General features: G+C 38.7%; 1 protein-coding gene across 1 annotated transcript in view; it reads right to left on the bottom strand.

Moving 5' to 3' along the window:
• The window catches only part of NKAIN3 (sodium/potassium transporting ATPase interacting 3), a 613,223-nt gene that overhangs the window by 147,174 nt on the left and 450,041 nt on the right, over window positions 1-16,008 (bottom strand). The window contains exon 7 of the mRNA XM_058698945.1: window positions 1,733-1,930. Coding sequence (XP_058554928.1) covers window positions 1,733-1,930 — 198 coding nt within the window. The remainder of the gene's footprint in view (window positions 1-1,732; window positions 1,931-16,008) is intronic.

Here is a 16,008-nt window from a genome sequence, read left to right as displayed (position 1 = left end):
TATGTGGGTTAAAGAACAACAATTCATAGATTATACAAGTGAGGTAAGACCACTATGTTGGTGGTCCCAAATCAGCCATGGCTCCTGGTATGCTCACTTTTTTATAGCTGCCCTCCTACATTTGGCTTGGGCTTGGTCATATGACTTGCTGTAATCAATGGAATAATAGTACAAGTTATTCAGGTAGAGGCTGGAAAAATGATTACATGCTGGGCTTCCCCTGGAACCTAGCTACCTTGCTATAGGAAAACCTGTTAAGTTTCTGCAAGAAGACAAGCCATATGGAGGAGAATGTGGTCCAACAGCAGCACCAGACATGTGAATGAGGTCCTCTTGGGTATTCTAGCCCCAGCAGAAGCCCTTGTTGAACGGTGCATATGAGTGATCCTGGCCAATACCATGCAGAGCAGAAGAACTACACAGCTGAACCCTGCCCAAATTTCTGACCCACAAAACTCTAAGCAATAAATTTATATTACTCTAAGTAATTCCATGTTGGAGTGGTTTGTTACATGGCAGTAGATAACAGATATACTAAATGATAACAAGGATTTCTCAACCTGTTTCTAGAAATAATTCCAAGGTACATTCTTCACCGACATACATCTCTTATACTTCTGTTGTCTATTCATTTACTGTTGAGCCTGTATCTTTTGTTCCTATTCTAACTCAACCAGTTGGATAGAAGGATCGAGTTGGATAGTTGGCTTATATGAAAAGTGTGACTTAAACTGACTTTATTGTATGCTGACTCAAACAACATGCCATGTCCTTGTTGGATCTCAGAGGAACAGCATTGTTGATAATACCTTAAGTTACTTCCCCTCTACACTGTAATCAAATTGTGTGTGGGACAATCTGATAGAAAAAAATTAACTTTAAGAGATTCCCAGGACATAAACTTCCTGTGGTCCAATCAAGCCATTTCTTCTCTCTGCTCCTCTATATGGAATTACATCTTGACACCACACTTTAAGCACTAAAATGTGGAAGACTCTTTGGAGGGATTTGTTTTCTTAAGGAATAATAATAATTATTATTATTTTTAACGTTTATTTTTGAGACACAGCATGAGCAGGCGGGGGATGGGGGGTGACAGGGAGTGGTAGAGAGAGAGAGAAAGGGAGCAACAGAATCCAAAGCAGTCTCCAGGCTCTGAGCTGTCAGCACAGAGCCCAATGCAGGACTTGAACCCACGGACCACGAGATCATGACCTGAGCCGAAGTCAGAAGCCCAGCCGACTGAGCCACCCAGGCGCCCCCAGGAATAATTATTTGAAATATGAAGCTTACTAGATTGATCAAGCCATTGGGTGTGTTTGTATCCTCCTTTCTCTGGAACTGATGCACATTAGTTAAAGAATGCTTTAGAAGTAGAAGCAGTCAGTAGCAGACGCGTAAGCAGAAGAACCCAAAGTAGAGAATGGGAAAGGCACTGCTTCTGGGGGGCGGTGATGCTATTTTGCTGAATGGTGTATACTGTATCTCAAGTTAGAAACTATAGCGAAAACTATTTCTAAAACAAAGTGTCCGGATACCAAGAGGGAAGATGTAGCCTCATTAAGTACAGCTACTGTTAGCATAATTGCTGCTATTTCCATTATTTAAAGGATGTTCTCCATGTGCTTATTTAAGGCATTATCTACCACATGGGTGTGGACAGCAGGTTTAGATACAAAAATGCCAATAAAGGAGAGTCTTGATCAGACAGTGATTCAATGGTGCTACTTACAGAGAGTAGTATCTGGACAGCGCTGTGGATGACCTCTAGGTACTGGAAGTCCACAATGCAGCCTGTGACAGAGACGTACGTGTAATCATCCATCATGCCGTGGGCGGACGGAGGCAGCACTCTTCGGACACAGCCAGGCCCGTGTTCCCGCCACCATGACCGGTGCACAGAAATGTTGAATGTCATCAGATCTGTATCCTAGGTGGGCAGGAGACGAGAGCAAAAGGAGACAGTCCTATCATATCACGTCTCTGATTTGCACTTTAGGAAGAATTCAGGATGGAGAAAATTGTTGAGAGGACTTACATTTCAAGTGCAAAATAACACAAGACAGAACCACAAATGGCTATATATACTATATGCCTAAACGACTGGATTATAATCATTTAACATAGATACAACCTTTGGAAAATAACATTGTAAGGTTAGCACGCCTCAAAAATTGAGAGGCAAGGTCCTCTACATTTGTTCAAAACAAATTATTTTATTCATTTTGAGACTTTTTGTCTGCATTTTCTTGTTCATCATCATCGACATCACCTTTATGGGCTAACATATGAGTGCTTTTTAGCATTCTAGCCATTGTTCTAAGCACTTTTCATATGCTATATCCTTAAGGTTCATATAGATACTAGTAGTAACCCAATTTATAGTAAGCTGAATAGTAGTCCCCTCAAAAGACCTTCATGTGCCTCTCTCTGGTACCTGTGAATTTTACCTTCTTTGGATTATCTGAGTGGGCCCTAAATGCAATCTCATGTATTCTCATGAGGGGGAGGCAGAGGGAGATCAGACACAAGGCAGAAGAGGAGAAGGCAATGTGACCATGGAAAATTGGAGATGGGAGTGATGTGGCCACAAGCCCAGGAATGCTGGTAGCCACTAGAAGCTGGAAGAGACAAGGGACTATTCTCTTCAAGAGGTCCAGAGGGAGCATGGCCCCGTCAACACCTTGATTTCAGCCCAAGGAAATTGATTGCAGACTTGTAGCCTCCAGAATTGTGAGATTAAGTTTCTGTTGTTTAAGACATCAGGTTTGTAGTAACTTGTTACATAGCAGCCGTAAGAAACTAACACACGTAAGGAAAGGAAATCACAGAGAGGTAAAATACATTGCCCAATTTAATGAACAAATTAAATAAATTGCCTATTTAATGACAGACCCACAACTTGATCCTCTGCAGTCTGTACTTTCAGCTCTGAGGTGGTACTACCCCGTTGCCTGTGGTGTTCTCCCTCCCAAACCTTTACAATTCCTCATACCCTAAATTCCTCCTCAATTCCAGAAAACACCACTGAGAGCCAGAGCAAAAGAACCAAGAAGGCAATCCTTGGCATTTACATATCAAAATAAGCTTTCAGAGCTCTTTAGCAGAGACAACAGCCCGGGGGGTTTAGCCTCAAAAGATGCCCATTAGTATTTTGGTGGAATGTGAGCCTCGAACAACTGAGATCAGACTGTTTTTGCTGTAACAATGGATTGAAAAGAATAGGTAAGGAGCCAGCATCTTGATTCCCAAAAAACTGACCTCAAGTCCTGGCCTCTCCCGTTCTGCCCACTGAATCCTATCTTTCCCCATCATACTGTCTTCCTTTTGCTGGAGTGCAATCCCCAATAAAAGCCTTGCCCAGAAGTCCTGCTTGGCCTCTAGTTAATTCCTATCGCTTGGTGAGCCTAAGGGCTGTGGTTGCTAACAAAACTACTATTATAGGTATGCCTCAGATTATATCACTATTAAAACATTTTATATCTCTTTTTTTCTTTTTTGGGTTGTTGGTTTGTTACACATATCATTCAGTTACCTTCACAGTTACAGCACTTTATTGATAATAAAACATTTTACATCTTTTTTTTTTTTTGGTTCTTGGTTTGCTACCTGTATCATTTGCAGTGCCCTCTGAAGGGAGAATATTATAGAAAAATAATTGCTTTAGCTAGTGAATTCAGTTTAACGCAAGGCAATTTACCTGCAGGCAAACAGCACACTGACTGCTCCCTTTCCTGACCATCAGATTTAATCTCTTACAGTTAGTCATGATCACAACCAAAAAACTATTATTTCCCGTTTTAATAGAATTCATTAGGTTCAGGATGAACTGGAGTGATCTCAAAAGTCATAGCAATTTCTGCTCTTTAAGTATTCTTCCCCAGTGGCCTTTTCTATTGCTGGACTCTAAATTCCTTCCGATATGATTTTGACTGAAATTTATATTACACAAATAAAACAAAAGTGAATTTATGAACTCATGGTATGTATTTGCTACACTCATAAAATCCCTCTGTGTAGTTCTCACTTAATTTGCTGGTACTATAAATATTTAAAAACTGCTGTTTTTTGCCATGACTACATTAAAATGTGAATGAGAACATCAATAGCATCAAATTATACTTAAAGCTTAAACTTCTAACTTAAATTTGGTATAAAATTTTATTGCAAGTGTGTGTCTGATTTGAATCCCCTTCAGTAGCTAGATTTCAAACATTGCAAAAACCCTTAACACATAATAACTCAATTTTGTATATGAAGCACATCAGAGGAAATGCAGAACAAAAAACTATAACAAAGTTTTTTATGAAAAAAAATACAGAAGGTCATTTACTTTGTTTAAGCTGTTCATTACCACATCAAAGCCTATAGATTTGAAATACATGGGTTAAGGCTAAACCCGGATCAACAAAGCGATCCTTACAAATAATTTCAAGGAGCTCAAACGTCGTTTCTCTTTCACTTCTTGGAGTTAGAATAATATAGTGATGATTTAAGCACAACATGCTTAAGAAAACTGGTGACTGACATCCTTGTCATTTTCTTTAGAATTTAAAAGATTTCAACAATGATATTTACATTTATGCAAGCGTGTGTGATTACCAAGGGACAGTTTGGATGACAAAGAAAGCAAGGAAGGAGAAGAAATGCATGAAACCCAAGCAGAGGGGCTTGAGATGCAAAGGGCAGCCTGGAGAGAGAGAAAACACATCAAGGCTAACAGAAGAGAGAATTTCAGGGAAGATGGTAATGCCATAGACTCAAAGCCTGGTTAAAAAGAACCACTGAATTTGATGACTGGTTTGGCAGGAGGCGGGGGGGGGGGGGGGGTGGGGGGGGGGGTGGGGGGTGGGGGGGTGGGGGGGGGAATGCCTTATGAAATGCAATGCCAGGAGAGTATTGAGAGTGAAAAACTGGATTACCAGGAATAGAGGGGACTGAAAGGAGAGAATTTGGTGTATTTTTTCATGAAGTTTGGGAGTCAACGTAGTGAGAACACAGGATGGTGGCCTCAAGGGTGGGCAAGGAAAGCAAGAGTCCCTCCAAGGAAACACGAGGAGAACCGCATGCCCGCTGCATCTGCTCACACGCACAAAGTTATGACTTAGAAGAAAATTATTCCAGAATACCTGTCTCCCCCTAATATCTATTTAAGCAAATATTAAATGTTTCAAAGTACTTTCATCTCTCTAGTGTGAATTCCAAACTTGTTCCCATTTCCTTCAAATACTTGAATTAAACAAAAAAGGAATTTCCAGAATTCTTTGAAGTGTTGTTCATCAACCGTGTAGGTGATGAACTCCATTCCCTAATGTGTAGGTGAACCTGCCTGCCCACATTCCTTTCACAATAAGTGTAGCCGCAGCACTGGAATCAGCTCATGTCCTAAAAAAGCTCAATATTCACTCTTTTATAGTATATCACTATATTATCTCTTATTAATCAAGGAGATAGTCTCTGTCTTTTTCTTATTCTATCTGCTTTTTTTTGGGCATGTGTCTAATTCAACTAACCCTCTCTACTTCTAGAAATGGATGCTCAACTGCTAATGACATTCTTTTTTTTTTTTTCTGTTTCCTTAATTGTGACTCAAAGAATCATTGAATCCACTGTTACATAGTTATCTCCTTTCTTTGTCTTTTTACTCAGTCTTATCATAAGCCAGGACATTTGGAGACAAACGTGTATTTAACAAAATAGATTTTACTCAGTTTTAAAGAGTTGGCATTGGGTTTATATTTAGATAATAGAATTCGTGTTAGTTGAAACTTCTTTTGAGATACTCGTTCATCTCAGAATATGAATTAGACAAGTAAAAACAATTTGCTTACATTTCTAATTACTTTTTTTTTCACCAAAGCACTAAATATTTTAGAGGGTACTATGGATCCATAGAGTAAAGGGCAAACACAGTGCTTGGTAGTGAGGTGTAAGTGTTTAGAGCATGTAATACAAAGACTAGGTACCAGTTCAAATATATTAACAATTATATGTTGTTTTCCTTAAAGATAGGTTTAAAAGATATTCAAGTTTCCATTGGGAAGAAAGAGTCTGTCATTTGCTAAGTCATAATCACTTAGTCTGTGCCATTGGTTCTGAATACAAAGAGCAGTTTGCACCTATAAATACAGAGAACAAAGTGATGGTTACGGTGGGGGGCGGGTGGGGGTTGGGCAAATGGGTAAAGGGGAGTGGTAGGTACCGGCTCCCAGTTTTGAAATGAACAAGTCACAGGAATAAAGGACACAGCATAAGGAATATAGTTGATGATATTGTGGGCACCTTGGTGGCTCAGATGATTAAGCGTCCAACTCTTGATTTTGGCTCAGGTCACGATCTCATGAGCTCCATGTTGGGGTCGGCACTGACAGTACAGAGCCTGCTTGGGATTCTCTCTCCCTGTCTCTCTGCTCCTCCCCAATTGGCACACACATGCTGTCTCTCCCTATCTCCCTCAAAATAATGTTTTAAATAAACATCTAAAAAACCACATTGTAATAGTATTGTATGGTGAGAAGTCGTGGCTACACGTTTGAGCACAGCATAATGTATAAACTTGCTGAATCACTATGTTGTACAACTGAAACTAATGTAACATTGTGTGTCAACTATACTCAAATTAAAAAACTAAGAGAAAAAAAGCAGTGTGCAGAGTAAGTGGCCACTGGTTACTCTGACTTCCTGTTTCCCATCTCTACAACTAGGTATTGCTGGGATTTTTCATTTCTGTACCATTGGTCATAAACCAGAGGCAGAGCTAAAAGTAATGAAGCCTTTTGTCTTCATCCTGGGGCTTAATTCCCTGAATTGAACCACAACAGGAAGGAATGAAGTCTCATCTATCCATCCAATGATATTTATGGAGTTTCTAATGTGAGCTATGTGTTGGGATGTAAGACTGAACATAAGAGATCTTATCCCTGTCCTCATGGAACATATACTCTAGCAGAGAAGATAGGTAATAAAGGAAACAACTAAGTAGGCAGAATAAGTACCCATTGCGAAAACTAATATAAAGGAAATAACGTGCTGGAGAGTGGCTGGGATGTGAAATGGAGTTCCTCCCTAATAGGTCGCCAGAGAAGGCTTCTCCAATAGCGGATATTTGGGCTAAGACCTGTTAGATGAGAAGGAACTAGATGTGTGAAGATCTGGGGAACGCGTGTTGCACACTGACGGAACTCCAAGTGCAAAGATCACGTGAGGGCAAAGAGGTGTCAGTATTCCTGGTACCGACTGAAGACCGGTATAGCTGGAGGGAAGCCGAGGTAAGGATAAAAGTGGTGTATGATGAGGCTGAAGACAGGCAATGAGCCACGGCAGAGTCCAGTTGAGAAGTCAGATACCAGCATCATCTCCTGTGCATTCTTAAAAAGATAATTGTAAGAAACGTAAAGAGGATGGGTTTGATTGGGCAAAACTCGGAGCCAGGTAGGTGGTTATGATAGCGGGTGAGTGTCTTGGAGAAAGGTGGTAGCAGTTGAGAGAGGCAGAACAGAGAAGTGAGACCTATTCTGGAGGCAGAATAGCATGTGGGGCTGAGAGGAAGAGATAAATGGAGGACAACTGTCTCTCATCGGGTGGCAGCCGCCTGTCAGCTGACGGCAATGCCCTGAGGAAGGCCGCTCCAGCCGCAGCATCATTGCGGGGCTGGAATCGGGCACATCGGCCCCGTAAAGGGGAAGGGACGGGCCCGAAACAGTATGTCCCAGTGCATCTTTGTCAGCGTGGCATTGTGAAACCATTTTCCTTATATGTAGGCTAAAAGAAAGGAGTCGTCATGTTAAATGGTGTTGGAAATACAAATTTTCGGTGTAAGAGAGTCACTTATCTCGATGAGCACTGAGTAATGTATCGAATTGTTGAATCACTATGTTGTACACCTGAAACGAATATAACACTGTATGTTAACCATACTGGAATTAAAATGAAAAACAAAAGAGAAAACAGTTATAAGATCAAAGAAATTAAGTGAAATAGTGTGATTTGGAAAACAAAGAGTTGACTGCTCTTCCAGAAATTTCTTCCAGAAATTTAAGTAATATATTTTACTATCCACATGCTTTTACTTTCGAAATAAGAACTAAAATATTGCCCACGATCAATTAATCTCAATAATGAGGAAACCAGGGGTGCCTGGGTGGCTCAGTTGGTTAAGCTTCTGACTCTTGATTTCAGCTCAGGTCATGATCTCACGGCTTTATGGGTTCAAGCCCTGCGTCAGGCTCTGCGCTGACAGTGTGGAACCTGCTTGGGATTCTCTCTCTCTCTCTGCCCCTCCCCCACTTGCACTGTGTCACCAAAACAACTTTCACTATCATGCTCTGAGCTTTGGTTCTAGTCTGTTCAGTCATACAGTTCATTGTATAATTTTCATGGAAATGGCTAATATTTGTGTTCCTTTCTTTTGTACTCATTTTTTAACTTATTCAATTGAAAACCTTAGTCCCATAATAAGTAGCACTTTAAAAAATAATTCTATTGCTGATTCTTTTATTTATATTCATATCTGGATTAGCTGACTTTTAGAATTAGTACAGTTTTAGTCTGTAAGTATATATAAATTCGTGTTTTGTCTAAATGATTAATATAAGCTCAATCCCCTCAGTCTTTGTGGGTTTGGTGCTATGTGCACAGCACCTTATACATGGCAATAAAATTGTATCGCTGCAAAAAACCACTATGATGTTAAGACTGAACTGAAAATTTCAAATTGTGCTCATGATTCGAAATGATTATATAGAATGTGTGTGTGTGTGTGTGTGTGTGTGTGTGTGTTGTGTGTGTGTGTGTGTGTGTGTGTGTGTGTGATCTCTGTTCATCGAAATGGCCTAGAAGCAACGTCACTCCGGTAGCAGCAAACATCTCTGGTTCACACTCCCCAGTATAAGAACCAAGGTTTTTCCCTGGAGAAATGCTAAATTCAGTGTGGTACAAGGAAGGAACAAAGACAGTGTGAAATATATTTTGTTCTAGAAAGCAAGACAGTTTAAAAAAATTGAGGAGTCCTGTTGAAAACATGTGGGAACCAATATGTAGGGTCTGTTATTGGCTGAAGTTATAATAATTGGAACATCAGAGAGAATAATGTTTAAGGCTGACAAAATGCATTGAATCAATGAAAATCTGTGACTCCATAATGATCAAAAAAGAAAGGTAAAAAAACTCATTGTTGATATTTAAAGCAGCTACTTAAATAAGACTTCTGTGCCTTCTGCTCAATTTTGCTATGACTGCTCTCTCTAAAAAGTATTTCTTAATTATAAAAAATAACTGCACTTGAAAAAAATGAGTAAAGAGAAAGAAGAAAGCATTTATTTTGTCTTTTTCCAGTAGAAATTCTAAATCAAGTTAACCAAGCTGGTGAAATAAAATTCTACATTACTGATGAGTGTCAGGCAATAAAGGCAGAAGGAATAAAAGAACTTAAAAAACCACGTTTGCCAATTTTAACAAAATTTGATTCTTGTAAGGATTAGCAATTGGTTATTTAAAAAATTAAGTAAATAATTAATCCACACAGTGCCAAAGTACATAACACAGATTTATTTTTAGTGTCAAACAATACGTCTAGAATAATAGTAACAATAAATATATCATATTGAGGGTAAATGTATAACATTAAATGTTTTAGTAGGAAAGAAGAAAGGCTAAAAATTAGTGAGCTAAGCATCTAGTTTAAAAGTTTTAAAAGACTAACAAGTTAAAACTAAAGATGTTAGATATAGATTTCATTAACAAATATTTGCTATGTGCCTATATTATTCGGGGATCTAGATGAATCCATGAACAAAACAGACTAAAATCCCTGTTCCATTGGAGCTAACATTCTCATATGGGAAGACAGACTATAAACATAACAAAAAAGCACATTTCATGATCGAAGATGAGTGCTATTTAAAAAGAGTACGGACATCAGAAATATATAATAGCAGAAATTACTTAAAAAATCAAAGATCCAATAGATAGCAAAACAAAGACCAAATTTGTATCTTTAAAAATCTACAATAAAATTAACTACATCCTAGTAAGAATGATCAAGCTCAATATGACTTGTCATTGTTCAGTGTGGTACGGGGGCCAGTCACATGCAGGATAATCACTAGTCTACCAGAGAATAGTGTGGCAACATTGAAAAGTTAAAAATGGGAATGCCTCTTGATTCTGCAATTTTATCCCTCTGCCTTTATCCTAGCTCACATATCCACCTGTATACATATATGAGTCTACTTAGCAATGGTGTTTGCAACAGCAAAAAGTTGAGAACAAGCTAAATGTCTATCAGGCATTAATAAATTGGTATTCGTGCAATTGAATGCTATGGGAAGTAGAAATGAATTAAATAAGCTTATGCATATTCAAAAGGATGGATCTCTTAAGCATGATGTTGACAAAAAGAATCCAGTTGTGGACAAAATATTGTATGACTTCAGTTATATAAAGTTTTTAAAGTTGCACAATACTATGCATTTTTTTAGGAATGCATATATATATATATATATATACGTATATACGTATATATATATACGTATATATATATACGTATATATATATATGGTAAAACTTTAAATAAATATAAAAACATAACAAATAAATGCAGAATACAGAGTGAAAAAAGGGATCATGGAACAGTAAACAAGAAGGGTTTAATTGTGAGGGAAAAGTTTTATCTTTATTTCATTGGTGATAAAATGAGTATTTGTCGACTACTTCATTATTCTTTATTAAGTATTACATACTGCTTGAAGGTAAAAATTTTTTTAAAAATATCCCTCTATTTCTCTCCATTCCAGTTGCCACTATCCTAGACTGGCCACCATGGTTTCTCTCTGGGACAATTGCAGTGACCCCTAAATGTAACTCTTGGCATCTCCTGTCTTCAAATTTATTTTCTTTATTACAGCCAGAATAATATTTTCTAAACCCGAATGTGTTGACATTGCTAGTTGCTTAAAAACACTTCAACGGTTTACCACTGCCCAAAGATAAAAGGTTATCCTTGGGAAAGCCTGAAGGATCTTTAGTCACTTTTGCAGACTCCTTATTGTCCTTCTCTTCACAATCTGTGCTCTAGCCATACTGATCCCTTTCCCCAAATGAACTGTTCTGTCTAACTTGTTGGTCTTCACACACCCTGTTCCCTTTTTATAGAATATTGTCTTTCACTCTTACCTTCCATCCGCTTTCCTGCCCCTACAAACAACCCTTCCCCATCCTGGTTACCTGGCCAACTGCAATTTCTTTTTAGGGTTCAGCAGAGATATCACTTTCTTTGGAAAGTCATCCCTGGCCCCTGGAAAGTCTGGGCAATATAACTCTTCTGTGTGCTTCCCAAGTGCCCAATTCTTCCACCTAATTTTATAGCTTTATCTGGGTAGAGATGACACATTCTTTTTTATAATCAGTTTTCTGACTAACCTACAAGATTATAAACCAACTATAATCAGCACTGTTTTCCCATGCCAAGCTCACAAAAATAGCTCAATATATTTTTTTAATCAAAAGAATGAACAAACCTAACTGCTAGTTTTTTGAGGCATGATTTCAGTTGAGAATTGAGAAAAACTTATAAAACAAGAAATCAACTGCACATCTCTCAAAGTGCCTCTTTATGTTGCTAGTGGGAGTGTGAATTTGTGCAGCCACTTTGGAAAGAGTTTTGTATTCCCACTGAAGCTAGATAAGTATATGTCTTAGGACCTAGTGTACCTACTCCTGAGTACGTAGCCAGGAGAAATGAATGCATACATCCACCAAAGACCTGAACAAGAATGTTCTTAGCATCTATTTGTAGCCAATGCCTGAAATGTATACCAACAGTAGAATAGATTGAAAACATGTGGTATGTTAAAAATGGAAGCCACACAACAACAAAAGAGAATGAACTGTTGATACCACAAGGACATGGTTGACTCTTATGGACATGATGTTGAGTGAAGGAGGTCAGACTCAATAGAGATATACCATATGATTCCATTTCTATGTCCTAAGAAAGGCAGGACTGGGCTGTGGTGATGAAGGTGGAAAGAGTGAGCACGGGTATCACTGCAGGGATGGAGGTTGTCTCTAAAGCTGGAGATCACATGGTGCTGGTAAACCACATGACTTCTAAAGCTTCACAAACTTTTTTTTACATATGAAAAAAGTTGGAGTTGCAAGGTTTTTCTTTCCTTTTTTAATTTTTTTAATGTTTTTATTTATTTTGAGAGAGAGAAAGAGAATGAGTGGGGGAGGAACAGAGAGAGAGGAAGACACAGAATCCGAAGCAGACTCCAGGCTCTGAGCTGTCAGCACAGAGCCTGATGTGGGGCTCGAATCCACCAACTGTAAGATCATGACCTGAGCAGAAGTGGGATGCTTCACTGACTGAGCCATGCAGGCGCCCCATAGGGTTTTTCAAATTTATACTTCCCTGTTGCATTCATCTTGGAATTGACATGAGTCTTATCAAATGCATTTCTTAAGAAAGGTAAGTATGCAAAGGATCAGCATCTTTCTCATATGTAATGAAAACAATTGAGGCACTGTGCGTACATAGGTAGGAGGAAAAGAACCATGGCCAAAGACCTAATTTCCTTCCTTAAATCAGTTTGTTTGTGTCATTTGATACAATTGGAAGCAATCATACAAAAACTTGCAGTTTCCTAATAATGACTGAAGAAATCATTAGTTCCTTTGGAAGAAATGTACTACTCATGTAGTAAAAATGAAGCCACTTTTACTACAGGGCCATTTGGCCCTGTAGTAAATTTTTACTGTAGTAAATTTCTACTACAGTGAGAAATTAACAAAAATCTGCGATTTGCAAAAGAACTTATATTTTTCTTTTAAATGTCAAGCTCCCGGTCTCTTATTTGTGTTTAATTTTTAGTTGTCCCTTTATTAGCCGTATCTTCCTGTACACTGGTTTGTCTACTTTTGATGTGCATCAGGTCCATTGGGCAGAACCAGAGATGTCCTTGTGAAAACAGCCCTCCAAAGACTTCAAAGGACTTAAGCACTGAAAACATTTCACACATTAATTATTTGTGAAGGGATAACGTACATTCACAGATATCGACATTTCTGGTATGTAATTGCTGCACCTGATTACATTAAGATTTGCCTACAGATGATTTTTAGAAAATAAGTACACCTATCATTGTAATCTATGAATTTTAAACACCTGTAGTTTACTTACTTAATTACCGAGCTCACTCAACACATCTGGCTTCTCTGTCTTTGTGTTAATCAATAATTATTTGATTACAATGTTATGCCTTTTATGCTAATCAGGATTTTGAGACCATAAAATTGTGCTACCTTTGGTATGCATGCTGGCGCTAATGTGTGGTATTTATAGTGTGGTGTATTCATAATTCATACATGCATATGCACGTATGCACACATTTTACTTAATTTGCACAACAGAAAATTTTTTTAATCTTTTTTTTTCTTGCTAAGTTTACCACCTGAAAAGAACACCTTTACTTATTTTTCAATTTTGGTAGGAAAAATTCCTCATTTGAGAAAAAAAAATAGATATTTGTTTTGATGTGATAGAATTCCTTTTAAAAAATAAAAAGAATAGTCATGTAGTCCTTTTAGTTGTTCCCTTTTTGAAAAGTGTCTGGATAAAAAGAACAATATTGGTGTTTCTGACCTATGAATGTGGCTGCTGGTGTGGTTGAAAACCCTCTACAAAAGAAGACTATTTTGTTAATTGCTTCCTTTGCTGAAATAATTGTGAAGGCTGGAAAGAGGTCTGATTAATTGCAAACTTGGATGTGGTAAAAACCTCTCTGGCAGGTTCTTATCTATCACCATCAATCTCAAGTTGCACAGCAACCTTCTTAGATGGCTTGTAAGAGGCAGCCTCTTGGGATATGGAAGTCAGAGACAGTGACTTAAATACGACTCTGGGTGGATATTCACTGTAGCAGAGGGATGTGTGTTAACCCATTCTTATTGCTTGACTCCTCATTAGGGTCTTGAAGGTTCCATACAAATCTTGGTGTGTATATGTGATTGGGGGAGTTATTCACTGTGCTGTGGGGAGGAGCTGAACTGGGAATAAAAGCCCAACTCTGCCCATTTGTAGCTATTTTTTCATTTTGAAATATTGTTTCCCTGCATGTCTCCCTATGAAAGGGCGGGCCAACACCAGCCGACTCCATCTTGTTCTGTGTCCTTCACCTTGACCACACCTCCTCCCCTTGAGTAATCCCCCCCCCCCCCACCTGCCTAACAGGACTCGGACCCTTCCCCAGCCAATGGGCTGAGGCCACAGCCATTACCTCACCAACTGCCCCTAGGCCCCAATAAAACCTTTGTCCTTTTGAAACTCGCTCTCTCTCCCTGGTATCTCACCTATGCGTCAGTGCAGGTAGGGGATTGAGCTCGAGCTAGCTCGAATAAAGGCTCTTTTGCTTTTACATCGGACTCGGCTCCCTGGCGGTATTTGGGGATCACAAATTCTGGGCATAAGACCTAGATCCTTTGATATAAATAGGTGTCATCATACCAAGTTTGGAGACACCTCATGGCAACAACACCTATGCACTTCATCCAAATAGGATTAAGTTATCACCAGCCAGATATTCCACAAGTGTATAAAGTGCAGTGGCCACAAAGGAGTCACCTAAATAATGGACTTTGTTTTGTTTTTGGGGCGCCTGGCCTGGGTGGCTCAGTCGGTTAAGCGGCCGACTTTGACTCAGGTCATGATCTCGCGGTCTGTGAGTTCAAGCCCCACAACGGGCTCTGTGGTGACCGCTCAGAGCCTGGACCCTGTTTCAGATTCTGTGTCTCCCTCTCTCTGACCCTCCCCCGTTCATGCTCTGTCTCTCTCTGTCTCAAAAATAAATAAACGTTAAAAAAATTGTTTTGTTTTACTACTGTTTGATTCTTTTGGGAATAATGCTATTTAAGGTCATTTCCTTTTTTTTTTTTTTTTTTTTTTAAATACCAGGGTGGAATCATGGCCGTAGCTGTCTTAGGGTTCTAAGGAGCTCAGGGTGCTTCTCAAACATGAATTAGTTCATATTAGAAAGTGAATTCTTATTAGCAGTGATTAATCTCAATAATTTTAATTTCCCCAAATGAAGTAAAGATCACTTTTAGCTCTCTTTAGTTAGAGTTCAATTGGAAGTTTTCCAAAGAATATTTATTTATTTATTTACTTATTTATTTACATTTTTTAACATTTATTCATTTTTGAGAGACAGAGAGACAGAGCGTGGGTGGGGGAGGGGCAGAGAGAGAGGGAGACACGGAATCTGAAGAAGGCTCCAGGCTCTGAGCTCTCAGCACAGAGCCGCATGCAAGGTTCAAACTCATGGACTGCGAGATCATGACCTGAGCTGAAGTCAGAGGCTTAACCGACTGAGCCCTCCAGGCGCCCCACTGAAGAATATTTAAATCCTTTTCAATTTGCTGATCATAAGGAGAAATATAAATTTCTGTTTTTCTTTATAGATAGCAGCTACTCTTAAACCAAAGCATCCAACTTGTCCAAAAGCATACTTAGCTACATTTTTTGTAAGTACCTAAATGAATATACATACTATTATCCAACCTCTTCCCCTTCACAGTTCCACCTGCACCCAACAATCCTCCTCCCATGAGCTGGGATTATTTCTAGGGATTCTGGGTAGTTACTGTGGCTACATCTTTTGCAATGACTGAAACAGCAACAGTATGAGGCCATAAGTGTCTGTCTATGCTTGTCCTACTTCCCTTCTGTCTAAACACAAAGAGCTGTCAAATAGTGTAGGTTTCCTCCTACGAATACAGTAATTCCACTATACATATGGATCATTATAAATTTAAAAATCTTATTAGGTCACAAGATTTTCCCCAAGAACGAATGCATACATTTTTCCTTGCTCAGCTCTGTAACAGAAAGACTGTTTATGATCATCGTTCTCCATCCATTATACAGCCAAAAATATCATATTTTCTTAATTAGCACTTTATAATCTAAAAATATCTATTCTATATTAATTATATTATCTTGCACACCAAAGT

This window comes from Neofelis nebulosa, chromosome 14 (assembly GCF_028018385.1).
Source record: "Neofelis nebulosa isolate mNeoNeb1 chromosome 14, mNeoNeb1.pri, whole genome shotgun sequence".
Classification (NCBI taxonomy): domain Eukaryota; kingdom Metazoa; phylum Chordata; class Mammalia; order Carnivora; family Felidae; genus Neofelis; species Neofelis nebulosa.
This window is presented reverse-complemented; position numbering and strand designations above follow the sequence as displayed.